This window comes from Cryptotermes secundus, unplaced genomic scaffold (assembly GCF_002891405.2).
Source record: "Cryptotermes secundus unplaced genomic scaffold, Csec_1.0 scaffold250, whole genome shotgun sequence".
NCBI lineage: Eukaryota > Metazoa > Arthropoda > Insecta > Blattodea > Kalotermitidae > Cryptotermes > Cryptotermes secundus.
In genome coordinates, this window is record NW_019738873.1 from 742,891 (window position 1) to 757,226 (window position 14,336).

Here is a 14,336-nt window from a genome sequence, read left to right on the forward strand (position 1 = left end):
GTTTTGTGAGGAATTTGATGTTAGCACGTTGTTCTGCATTAGCACTCAGCATTATTCCGACGGAGCTCAGAAACACGATCCGCTTCTAACAATGGTCGCGGCCAGACTAACCGATGCACGTGAATGAAACTTTGTGTGACGGTAGAGGGAAGTCCAAGGGTCAATGCCCTACCCTCCTCTTCGTCAATGACGTGGCCGGAAATGAGTCATAAAAGTAATCCGGGTTCTTTATTGCCACACCTTGTATGTCTCAGATCTGATAGCTTTTACGTGTTCTTTGCGTCTGATGTTGAAGGATCTTCATCTTTGGCCTATATACATTAACAAGGAACGTTCAAAATCTACAACTTCCCCTCAAACTATAAATGTTAAACAATAACTACATACACGCTAGCATATTACAGTATATAATAGGTGTAGAGTATATAAAATATATATCACACCTATGGATCCACTTGGCTTACATGTCAATTATACTAAGTGTTCAACACATTAACTGTAACTAAAAACAAAACCTGAAGATGGCACACATGTGCTGAAACATGTTGTCTTAGATAGCAATTGAGTGGGGCATATGTTTGTATTTGTATAGTGTTGTGTTAAAAAAAATTCAATAAATATTGTGTATAGTGATTTACACAACAGGATGCAACAAAATATGATAAATTTTAAGCTCAGCACTGATTCTAATTTTAATTCATAGCGTTTCTAATAATAGAAATGGAAGGACAATGCAAACGACAGTGTACAAACTTGTACAATAGGACATATGATACATGTAACCTGAAAATGAGAGCTTGATAGTCAAAATAGATCATTTCATTAATCAATCAGACATCCAGGGTATGACAAAAATAATATTATGAATAATAAACATTTACATGTAAGCAACAACAATAGCGTGTTGTGTACAGGTGACACACAGAAACAGTCCACAAGACTTGGCAAGTTTCTAGCCTAAAGGGGGAACACAGAAAGAAAATGCTCAGACTTTGATTTATGGGTCTCGTTCCAAAGACGAGGTAAAACACCTTTCGTTATTCCACATAATTTTGAATGTATTCTGAAAATGAAATGTGAACCACAGATTATTTAAATGAAGTTGGTATTTTTAGGCCAACATGATTTACTTAATTAAATAACAAAAGCATGCAATGCACTATGCCAAGTTAAGATATTAACACACCAAGTTCCATATATTCCTTCTTTGCCAGACTTCAAACAGTACTGAATTTTTCTTCAAATTCACAAACAATGTAATTATTACCCTACTGAGACTCTTAATGTGTGTAAGCTATGGTTTAACTGTTGATCATACATATAAAAAATGTAAGTAAATGTTCATTTGGCTCACTCAGACCAAATGTTATCAAAAAGACACAACTACGGTGTAGCACTGTAGCACTGAAAACAACAAAACTGCAGTCCATTGCAATAAAAGACATTCAAAATATGTCAGAATAAATATAGTGTGACGTATTTGTCAGGTGTTGGGTATATGTCACATGACAAATAACTTCACGCCGTCCTGGATAAAGCGAATTTATTCCACATTTGGTTGTACACTTATACAATTCACAATTACACAATTACTGCCATTGGCAGTATCACAATTACATCCACTGCTCTCGGCGACTGCTAGACTTCTGCTGCACTCGGTGACTTCACGATCCGCACTGTGTCACTCCTGATCACACACTCTCTCGTCACATACTGCTCGGCCAGGTTTTTATACCGTTCCCTGTTGCCTCGTGTTACAGCCGTGGTCCTGTGTTATGTCACAGTGGAATGTGCTATTAGGTCACCACGGGAGGGGGCGGAGTGTTGACTGGCTTGTTACCGTAGCAGCAGCGGCAGCGCTCCAAAGCTGTTACGTCACCGCTGATAGGGGAGGGGGTGTCCTGCATAGCGCAAATACGTCACACTATATTTAATCCGATAAAGGACTCTAAAATACTACTGCATCTAATTATCACCAAAGCTGGATACATCTAAAACAGCAGAGCTTTACAAGAGGTTTCCAAGACCACAGCATCAGGTTTTATGCTGTAACTGCTTTATCAAGCCTCTTCCTTCATGCATGAATGCATGCTGGGATAAAAGTGATGATGTAGAATGTGATCTAAAAGTGTAATTACTCTCAGTGTTCTTATGAATCACTAAAAAGTATAGCTAAACATATATTCTAGACTTCTTAAATTAGCTGGATTCATCATTCTCAATTTTTCATCAGTACATCTTTAAATCCTTGAGAATGCAAAATACATGCAAGAAGTATCTGTTTATCAAATCTGTCAAGCAATGCATGACTGATCTGCCTAAGAAAAGTGTAACATTTATTACATCTGTAATGTCACTTTAGTATAAATTTCTGTTCCATGCACATCAAGAAAAGCAATACTTATACAGAATATAGTGAAAGTCTACCAACTGTTTCAGTCTGATTCCAATCCATGGGAATATTAAGGAACTGGAATAACTGCTGTATTTGTCTAATTGTACTGTGAACTACGGAGGATATGTAACATCAAACATGACACAGCAGAATGATTACGAATGCAGATTTCAGAAAGTTGCAGCAGTGGTCATCAGCTATTTAAAAGCACTACTCAGGCCTCATGTCTCTTGAACAGCTAAGGAAAACACACACAAAAAAAGAATGTCAGTGAAGATATTGTTTCCATCTGAAAATTCAAACTTCAGCAGTTCCTTTCAAGATACAAAGAAAGGGTCTAACCAGTACACCATCATGTCTGGTCTACTGCATCTACTGCAGTAAGTGTCAATAAGTTACTTTACTTCTGGCTTGAATCATTTACTTGCCACCATGATCAGTAATAGCAATGCTAGAAGAATGGTTTCTGGTGCTTCTGGGTATGGTCTATTTGACATTCCTGGCTTCTGTGCATCTACACAAGGGCATGGAATCCATTTCTAAAGTTGGGGCAACAACATGGTAGATTCTGTTACCCCCAGTGATGGGGTGATCATAAAAATGATGGCTCACAGAGGGGACATGCAGCTTAAGGTAGATACTGGGGGGAGGTAGGAGGTTGGTATTCTCCAAATTCATAAAATCCAATCTTTCATAAAAAAAACGAAAAAAGTAAAGCCATACCTGTAAGAGGCTGTGAGACAACAAAGCTCCTATGTTGTCTAGACAACTGGCTCACAAATGGCGGTGAGGTCGACAGCATTATGCACTGGCCGCCCCTGTTCTGTTTAGCCCTATGTATACTGGTGTGCTGTTGTTATCGTTATTCTTATGTGCCCCATTAGAATGTATACTTCCATGCAGTTGCACTAGTCAAGTGTATGTCACACAAAAAATATGAATGCCCCAGGAAGATGGTAGCGCAAGAAAAGATAAATCCTGATGTTCTCAAGTAAATGTATTTTAACGTGAACAATGAAAGTGCAATATCACTGGAATATTTTAAGTTAATAACTAATGAATGAAGCAATATACAAAGGTGATGAGAATCTTAGGACTTCCTCTCCAAAGAGGTATCTAAAAGAAAATATTTATTTTGTATGTCTCTGGCAAGATAATCCAGAGCAACATCAAGGAGACCAGCTTATGGTTCATCAGGCCAAGAGCAAGCATAATTTAAGACCAACATATGGCTTAGCAGTCTCCTAGAGGTTAAGGATCATTTCAAACAGCTGTATTCTGAATAACTCTTGGTAGAGGGCCATGTTCTCACATCATGAGATTAATAAAGAGGACCAGTGTGAACTACCACACCAGTGGAGCTCTATGCAAATGATAGTCAAATGATCTAAACAGTGCTACATATCCGATAAACAAATGGGAGTGAGGATGAGGAAAAAGTTGGCAATGTTGGCAGTGAACATGAAAATGTGAGCAATGAATGTGAGATAGATGATACAAAAGGTGAAAAAAGGTTGGAAAAACTGAATAGAGGCTAGTGACTTCAAAAAGAAAACCAAACAGATGTCATACAGTATATATGTTTTCTAATATTTATTTTCTCTCACATTTTTAGTTTTCTCTGCAGACATGTTTCCTTGTGTGGGGTTGTCTTATATTATCGTCCATTCAGGAAAACATGGCAGCACATTGAAAAAGTGGCCAGTGTGGCCCATGCAGTGACTGTTGTTAGGCAATTGGTAAACATGGCAATTATGCAACAGGGAAGCGAGTTGAGTTTTCTGCTGTCCAGCTGAAGGTTTATAAGAGACACTGGAATGCCTAAGCAGTGCAGTGGAAGTCTAGCATTTGCCGGAGCAGTTGAAATATAGCACCAGTTGCAGAAAGAAGAATGGAACGCATGGTGTACTGAAGATAGTGTGAAGAGATCTGTGAGTAGGGTCTGTAAAGTGTGTAAACCCATAACAGTGTCATAAGTATTTGTAGTTACGATTTGTAGGTTGCTAAATAAACCAATTAAGAATCTGAACTGCGTCTTCAGTGGCAAAACACATTACAATATGTTCATATGTTGTATCTAATAATGACATTGGATAATTGGATGAATGAAATTTTCTTTTTTTTTATAACAAAATGGTTCTTACTTTAAAAATGACTCTTGTCTTAGTACAATGTCTCAATCTAGATGACTTACCAATAATACCAACAATAACAACTCTTGCTACTAGACAAGTACACACATTTTTTTCTGCTTTACACATCAGCTCCATCATGCATATACACATTCCTGACTTTTAACGGATGCTATAAATTTTATCCAGACAAACAACAGTTTACTGTGTGAAGCAAAAGAGGAAAATGTTAAATGATGCAACAATTCAGGTTGGACAACACACTAGTTACAACATGCTTACACATTTAATTTTATTAGTCACACTGATAATGTGTTAGTGATGAATGCCTCCAGTTACGGTCCTATCAACCTCCCTGGTTTCTGTCCACCTGGCTAGTTGAAGAAATCCATTTCTGAGTTGGGAGCCCCCATGTGGTGGATTCCACTGCATGAAATGATAGGAATATTGTGAGAACTGTGGCCAGCAAAAGAGACCTATGTATACTATGTGCTTTTAACTGTGATGAACACTGGTATTATCCAAATTCCAGCGGACTAAGCCTTGTCAGAGAATTATGATAAGTGCATATAGAAAGTGTCATTCACATCAAAATCAGCATTCCCTAAGTGAACCCTTATACTACAATATCTCCTGCAATAAAAAAAAGTGTTTTTTTTTTTTAGCAAGTATAAGTGCCAGCAAACAATTTATGCAGACCAACAAACTTGCCCATTTGTCACTCATCTGTTATCCTTGAAGCTAAATTGAGGCTGCTCATTGCACGCACAACCCAGTACCAGGTCAAAACGTGTTTTTGCATTAGTTCCTGCAGGGGAGTCTTCTTAGGTGACATATCACACTGATTGGTAAAATATTTCAGATAGTCAGTACTGTAATGGAATCTGCATGGGAGATGATGACAGGCTCCGCTACTAGGGGAAAATGGGGGAATTACTGCATGGTGGGTCAACATATGCACACTGCAACTTCGTTTTTGAAACAAAAAAAGGTAAAGCTATCCCTGTAAAAGGCCACGGAGGCTGACTGGGTAGTGAGACATCGAGGCTCCCACATTTTCTAGACAATCAGCCCACAGATGGCAGTGAGTTTGTCAGCCTCATGACCATAGTGTGGCTGGAACATTTACGTCAATTGAAAAATCCAATGACCACATTGGGAATTGAACCTGCAACCTTCAGGCTTGTAGCATAGTGCCTCAACCAACTACACTACCACGTGCTTTTGAAATAACATTAAAAATATTGTAACATTTTCTCTGAAATGTTTGCAGGCTGTATGAGAATTCCAGATATTTGGCAAGTGGATAACTGAGAATTTAATGTATATTACAATAAAACTGAAACACATGCAAACTGTTGATAAGTCTAATAAAGACAAACACAAAACAGGTCTGTGCCACAATGTGCATTGTCCTTCTGGAATGATCAGTAAATGAAGATGCTGCATCTACAGTCACTGGCTCCAGATAGTTCTAACAAGAAATTAACACCTTACTCATTAACCTTTACTGCAAGTGTGCCAGTGAATAGTGATGGCACTTCAACTTTCTCATTGGCCATCATCATATTTTGTAACACTTAAATTCCCTGTTATTCTGAAACAGGCCACTGCTATCGCCACACTCAAATTCTGATCAGGACACAGTACAATACTACACATTGCAAATAATGATATATCACAAATCGTGTCTGCGCATTTATGTGTTCATTTTTCATCTCCATTTTCTAAGGCATTTATGAAGTTAACATCTGCAAATCAATGCATGTATGAATAACCATTGGTTATACCACTGTAGCTGAAGATCTGGGGAAAACCGTACTGGACTCAATCCCTGTGTGATTCTTTATACCGTTCAACATTTTACATGTCTTCAACATAAGACTGAGGGGAAAGTAAAGCTGAATAAAAAAAGTCTTTCACAAGCTGGATCTAGGGAAGATAAGAAACAGATTCAAGGTTATAACAGAGTACCCCAATATATATGTAAGAGAATTCTGTTCATAAATTGGAAGTAAACAGTGACTGCCTTACTGCCTTAACCCGTTGCCGTGGTTCGTCGTGTATGTTTCGTCAGGGATTTAAATCGTCTGGGGGGGTTCGACGTGTATGTTTCGTCCAGCTGCACACGTATGTTATAACGCCCATAATAATTGATGGTTTTGCTGTAGATTGTTAGATTTTTCACTGGCCTGTTGTCAGGAGGACTGTATTTAATGACACACGCGTTTAAGAGCGCTAAGTCGTCGTTACATATGCCTGTCTTGCAGCAACGTTCCTGTGGCTATTGCGAGCTGTTTCTGTTATGAATGATGTGTTTTGTTTGCTCTGAAGCTATAAACACCAGAGACTGATATGTGCTGGTGTTTATAGTATCATATTGCNGTTTTAATTTAGGAAAATGTAGACTTATAAAAATTCTTAAAACAGGAGTAGTTTTCCATTAAATAAGATGATAAAAGTATAAATAAATAAAGCATATCCATTACTGAATAAAACTGTTCTATTTATGGCACAGGAAGTCAGCCATATAGCAATAATTCACATAAGCACACAATAAATGAATGAATGTCATTCAAATACAAATAATGTTTTTCATATCAAATTGTGTGCTACTGTCACTAACTTTAGCTCTGGTAAAATTGTACAGAGTCTAGTGACTGATCTGTAAAATAAACTGTTTTAGTATGAAAACATTTGACATTCGATAAGCAAGATCAGACTGGTATAATTATGAGGTCTATCAACTAGACAAGCAAATGTAACAAAATAGGGCCTTCGTAATACATGAGCAAAGCCAAAAGACAGGACCAATTAGATTCTGCAGAGCATTTCCCATAGTATTGGTAGGATCTGAGTACAACTTAAAACTCATTTGAAATAAAGAACAAGAACTGGTAATGCTAGCATTAGTTACTTGAAAAGTCTGCAAGAAAGCCTAAGATGACAACTATGGGGGTTGGAACTTTAATAGTGGCAACACTACTGTAGAGACGCCATGCAACGGAACCAAATAATGTCACTTACACCACACGTTAGTTACATACCTACCTTACCTCAGAGCAAATGGACTCTCCCTTCTCACATCATGCGCATGCGCAGTGACGAGAAGAACAGAGCTTCATGATAGCTGGCAGTTTAATGTAGTGTTGTCACGATGTTTTTGAAACAGGAACAATGGAACTGGATAAAGATTGAATGTGCCAGAGGCTGTACAGCACGACATAGTCTTCAAGGTCTTCAAGAGGCTTGTGGGGAATCTGCACTGCCTTACAGAACAGTGGCAAGGTGGGTAAAAGCCTTCAACGAGGGACGCCAAAATGTGGCAGACATGCGTCGGCCAGGTCATTCTAGTGCCATTGAAGAAGTGTATGCTCTCTCCGCGTTACTGGAGAGTGACTGATGCCATACGATTCATAAGCTGGCCTGAGAGACAGGATTAGCGCATACGACTGTGATTCACATTCTGAAGGAACGCCTGGGCATGAGAAAAATTACATCACGAGGGGTTCCGCATGATTTAACGGAAATGCAGAAATGGCAAGCTGTGGCTGATTTGTTCGTTCGATCAATCGGGCTAGTTAAAACCAAATTTTAATACTATGTAAAATGTTAATTCCTACTACTCTTATGTTGGTACAACTGATACATAACCTCATACAATGAAATATTACTTACAATACTTCCTTCTCCCTTGTGAGAACTTCAACTTGAGCCTGGAGAATCTCAATCACTTGTCTAGAAGCCTCATATTCATCCTCTGTGGCTTTCAGATCTTCTTGCAACACAAACACTTGACTAGAAAACTGAAACACATTAAGCAGAGTAAAAAACAGGGCCCGGATTTTGATGACCTGAAAATATTTAAAAAATGACCTAGAAAATGACCGAAAAAATCCAGAAAAATGATCTAAAGGAGAAAAGAAAGAACACCTCGCTTCCATGTTATTCACATTTCAGAAAGCATATGAAGAAAAATTCTCTAAAATGGCCAAAAATGACAAGAAATACCCTTAAAAGTCCAAAAATTTACCAAAAAATTACCCCCCAAAATGAAAAAATGACCTTGAACCTAAAAATGTCAAAAAATGCCAAAAATTACCTATAAAATTTACATTTCTGTAACCAGCAGCTCATAACCGAGATTTATATACTTAAAGAGTATCGCATAGGATTCAAGGAAAAAAAGATGACATGTCATCAAAATTCGGGCCCTGGTAATAAAGGATTTCAAATACACATCCATACTTAAGCACCTGCTTTATATTGTAATGTGTAGAGGTGTTCCTATGTGCCAACAGCAAGATAGGCAGATATACCAGGGTCACTTCTAGATAATCGTTGGATAATTAAAAATTAAAAAAGTTGGGTAATCACTTTCCAGCAGCAACAGACATGAACACAACAATGGCACAACAGAAGAGCTGTGTTTTCTATGTGGTCCATGACAAGATGTTAGAAGCAAGGGATAAGGTTAGAGCTTAGTCAGTTCTGTATGGGTGTCTCTGAAGAGAGGACTTGAGCCAGAGGCAAAGGAATAGTCATTGTTGGATCCATTACAAGGAAACGTTTAGTAACAGACCGAGCATGCTGGACTGTGTGCTCTAGTGAACTGTAAAGTGTGGAAATAACAATAGTTATTTGTAGTTATGACCTGTAAGTGGTCCATAAAACTATCTGCCAATCCAAACCCCATCTACAGTCACTCCATACTATGTGACAATATTTACAAAATTCCAACTGCAACAGAAATAGGAAGTTGTGAAAATGTTCCCTATATGAATATATTTATATATATTAGCTGATTTACCTCCTGAGTCCTATGAAGACTATGCTGTTAATACAGGGCATTCATGGCAATATCTAACTATCTTAGATAATAATGAAGCCAAAAGACCATACAGAAACTAACCCCACTGCAGAGATTAGGTACAAAGAAGACTGCCATTCCAATTGGGAACATCTTGATGCAACTGGGAAGCATCACAGTGCCACTATTCAGAAGTTCATAATACACAAGCATTTTTCACATCTCTTACCCTGAAGGCAAGTTATCAAAAACATATCCTCCAGATTTTACAACAATAAAAAATCATATCACAAGACTTGGATCCACAAACTATAAAATGATGCAGCTTAGCACTACAGTGGGCACTATAACTTTGAAACTTTATAAACATAATTTTTTAATAACTCTTAAAAATTTTTAATAATTTTAATACATTCTTCAACACTTCAGTACCTGTAATACAGTCAGTATACTTGTATATTTTTGAATATATCCTTGATATTTTATATTTTAATTTTAATATTTATATTAACTCGAGGCACAAATTCTGTATCATAGAATATGACACGTTACACCAATATGGATCTATATTAGGAGTTCAATGACCTAAACGCATTCTTATGTCACTGCCTGAATTGGTCCCATGAGACCGAAACATGTAGCAGGAAATAAATACTCAATTAAAAAATACTGATTCATTATAAATTACTTTTTGTGGCGATGGCTAACCTAACCATATACATTACACCAGATATTAAGTTACCAGACTAATGGAACAGAACACCATTAGAATGAATTCTGGTTGGAACTGAATTGTTTACTGAATTCAAATAACATACAAACTGATGAAAATGCGCATCATATCTAAAAAATTACACTGCAAGGTAATATTATATGAATCTGTAATACTTCTCAAGATTTCAGACTTCTTAAACATTAGTTCTCTTACAATGGATACCCAACATTACGGAAATTTTGGCCCAATTGTCCTAATCTAGAAGTGTCTCAGATATCTGCAGCCGGATTCATTTCTAACTATGTTTAGGTCACTCTCCCACTCACTGCTGCACAAGCATTTGATTTATTTTCTCTGCAGTGGGGCCATGCCTTGTTCACTGTGTCAAACGTGATCTTTGCTAGACAAATTCCATTCCACTTTCAAGATAAATTATGGCTACAGCATTGCTACTTGGCTCCAAATGCTTCTATGTGAGTATAACACGGTACAGAGCTCTGGCAACATTTCAGGCTTTTCACGATTCCCCATCCTTATAACAGTCACAAGACCAACCAAATTCTATGAATATTGTGAGGATATGTTCTGAACATTTAAGAACAACTTTACCAATAACTTTGAGCTAACAAATGCCATAACATATAGATTGGATAAATCTCTATTTAATTTTAAAGCACAAAATATGGGTAAAACTTCTATATGCATGTAAATGTTGATCTTCTATATTCACCTGTTTACATTCATCACAATCTCCTGCTGACGAGTCAGATTTGTGGCGAGCATTACCACTCAGTCTAAGGCTACGGCGTTTCTCCCTGAAAGAATGCCTGATGCGTTTGCCAAGACTAGAAAATGTGTACGGAGATAGGTTTGATGCATCTGCAGTAACAAAAAAGAAGTTTGTGATAGTAAAGTTACTGTGGACGTTCATAATTTACTTTTGTAAAACTAAAAATGATGAATGAGTATGAATATTTTTTAAAAATTAGCAAGCTCTCTGAAACTAATGATTAACTAAAAGGTTCAGTTCAGGGTCTTGTAGTCCTGACAAAATAAGGAAAAACACAAGTGAAGCTCAATTTTGAAATAAACTATATATGAAAACATGTAATATGAATGTTCATGAGTAGCAAGATTTAAGCTTCTAGCCCCCAGTAAGCCTTCTAGATGAACAAATAATATGTAAATTATTCAATATATCTTCTCAACAAGATGCAGAACTTTTGAATAAACAATTTTTCATTTAATATGCATTCAGCAGATATATTTATTCAGAGCCAACAATTATTCATCTGAGTCCTTTAAGACAGAGTGGTCAGCAATCAATCAGTGCTACAGTAAATGGAACAAGCAATGATCCTGACTGATTAAGAGACAGCAAGATATGCATAAAAGGCATACAGTCCTTCTGCTCTAAAGTACCAGTTAGATGCAGGGAATACTGCAAAACCCACGACAAAATTAAATTTCAACAAACCACCCAGAAAGACTCTAATAACATTATTGGCTGCTTATAAACCTCAAACTTTTTGAAAGCAGTAGAAATTTTTGTATTTTCATTGAGAAGTAAAACATACTTAATCCTTGTTTTTCCAGCATTGCCACTACGTTACTTCTTAGCAGTGCACAACCCCCACTTAATGTCTTGATATAAGGTTTTCCCTCACTTGATGTTCAATCAATGTCAAAAATCCTAGACAATAATCCAAGTGTTAAGGTGCATCCGTTTAAGGTTTTCCTCAGATTAGTGTTCAATTTCACTGCTCCCCAAAGAAGTCTTATTTATGTAGAGGTTTAAGTACACCAGTTCCATTTGGATATGTGCCATGCCATGTTTACCTGCTCTCACTGCTATAAGTAGCTGAACTCCAAGAGAGAACACAATGCTACATATTACTAGCTTGTGATAAATTTAGAAAAAAAAACAACTTTCTCATGGTCTCTATGAAAAAATTTCATAAAAGATTCATAATTACCCCCAGAATCTGAAAAGAGTATCGGTTATATACACATAGTTACATTAGGAAGTATGCTGAAGGATGATTAAATCTCTCCAGTGTTTCTAAAATCGGGTTCCAACTGAGTAATCCCCAAAACAAAATCTTTGAAATACTCTAAAAACAGACACATCAATCTCAGGATTTCTACCTTTCCTTGGTCCAGAAGAAGACCTTCTATTTGTCAGACATGAAAACAGTTTTGTTTTTATATTCCTTCCAGCCGCACTATGGCCCTGGGGTCGACTCAGCCTCTAACAGAAATGAGTACCAGGAATTAATTAAATAATTTTCCCGGGGAGTAAAGCACGGCCGGTGTGTAAGGCTGATGACCTTACCACCATCTTTGAGCCAATTGTCTAGACAATGTGGGACCCTCAACATCACACAACCCTATGGGCCTTCATGGCCTGGTACAGGGATAGCTTTACTTTTACTTTACTTCCCCAATGATATACATATGCCTCACTTATTGCATACTTCCTACCAGCTGCAAGATTACCTGTCTTTTCAGAGCACAGAATAACTTTTCTTCTGAATGCAGCACCATATGTAAAACGCTTTTCCATGGGTAAAAATTTATAGAAAACTGAACACACCTGGACCATAAGAATGTCAGGCAAAAAGTGAACTGAAAGTTCAGTCACAGTTAAGGGTGGGGGCAGGAGAGGACGATGTGGCTTTATGACTCACACCAAATGTGTTTATGTTAGGTTCTTTCTAGGCTAACACATGGGCAGCTTGCAAACTGGTGAATAATTCCTCGAATTTATGATGCACCCCAAGCTTTAAACAGGAAAAATGTGCATCTTATATTCGACATAATACAGTAATACATAATATCAATATGCAGCAAAATACCATATTTCCTGGTATATAAGATGCAGAATCTTTCCTGAAAATGGTCCTAAAATTCGCAATGCATCTTACAAGCCCAAGCACCTTATATACTAGATGGGGGCTGGGATTATTTCCAGAAAAATCAACACCTGTTGGAAAAAAGAATACTTCACTGTCACAGATTCATCATGAATACTAATATTGCTGAACACGTTACTGAAGCATTCTAAGATATAGAAAAAGTGAAACATCACTGACATCTGTGAGGACAACCTGAAAATATGTACCAACAAAAAAGACAACCAGAAAGCTGAAAATGATTTTCAGGGGAAAAAAAATGTTCTTAATTTCTGCTGCTAAATCATTACATATACCAGAGCACCATTTTAATTAAATATTCAAAATCTTTAAATGTAGCCTTTATTGGAAAACCCAAAAATGCTAGGCATTCAAAAACACAGATCTAAAATAGTAAAGACAAAACACTCAGCAGACTTACAGTACTTTGGCCCCATGACTAACTGCAATGTCAGTTTTTGTCACAAACAGATTCAACAGCCTTACCATCATTATTTCTTTCAGAAGCTGATTTCTGTGCTCCCTGGCTGCTTCCACTGAATAGAGACGTTTCATGACAATCTGCACGTTCAGGACGACGTCTCAACACAACAGGAGGCTCCATAGTTGGACTTTCAGGTACTGCATCAACTTCCTGTGGCACCTGTGAAGTACTGCTTTTAAATATAGGGGACAAAAGACCTGTGTGAGGCTGTCTCATCTGAAACATACACAGAAGAGTGCCCTGAAAAATCGGAAGGAAAAAGAAATAACCACTTTGACCCCTACCTTTCAATCAAAAATCACTCTTCACAAAAGTCAGTATAGTGACTCTGAATTCAAGGTTTTATCTCATTTAACATTATATTCCAATGATTCTATGCCAATAACCTCAGCATTAAACTTCCTCCATTTAAGATTGACTTCAGTTTAGTGTCCAGATCCAGTGGCCCCCGAAGAAACTTTAAATGGGTGGAGGAGGGGGGGGGTGTCACTGTACCTATGAATGTTAAGCTGTTACATACAAATACAGTGCTCAAGGGACATACGGAATAAAATGAGAAAGGCAAAACTCCAAACCCTGTTCCTCCAAAAGTTAAATCTGAAACACTTGTAATCACAGCATGGAAATGGGTGTGTACAAAGTAGGGCCAAAAGATTTCCAACCCACAGACTGTTGCATTTACTTTTGCACCTTGGAGAATCTCTCCTCACTTGTCTCCAATACAGAAGCAGAGTATTCCTGTGTTTAGTTGAGTTGTTAGATCATGCTCCACCATGTTGGATGGTACATCCTGACTGCGTATAAGCTGCACTTATTTTTGATAAAAAAAAACAAAATTTGAATGCAGTTTTATTATTATTATTATTATTATTATTATTATGACCC

General features: G+C 37.4%; 1 protein-coding gene across 5 annotated transcripts in view; it reads right to left on the reverse strand.

Annotated features, from left to right (window-relative positions):
• Nucleotides 1–14,336, reverse strand: part of LOC111871145 (TBC1 domain family member 2B) — a 46,566-nt gene that overhangs the window by 25,747 nt on the left and 6,483 nt on the right. For 3 of the 5 annotated variants that reach the window (XM_023864022.2, XM_023864025.2, XM_023864023.2), the window contains exons 4-6: nucleotides 13,454–13,691; nucleotides 10,783–10,931; nucleotides 8,206–8,333 (exon numbers count right to left, since the gene is read on the reverse strand). In XM_023864022.2, coding sequence (XP_023719790.1) covers nucleotides 8,206–8,333; nucleotides 10,783–10,931; nucleotides 13,454–13,691 — 515 coding nt within the window. The remainder of the gene's footprint in view (nucleotides 1–8,205; nucleotides 8,334–10,782; nucleotides 10,932–13,453; nucleotides 13,692–14,336) is intronic. The other 2 variants (XM_023864026.2, XM_023864024.2) reach the window with 2 other exon arrangements.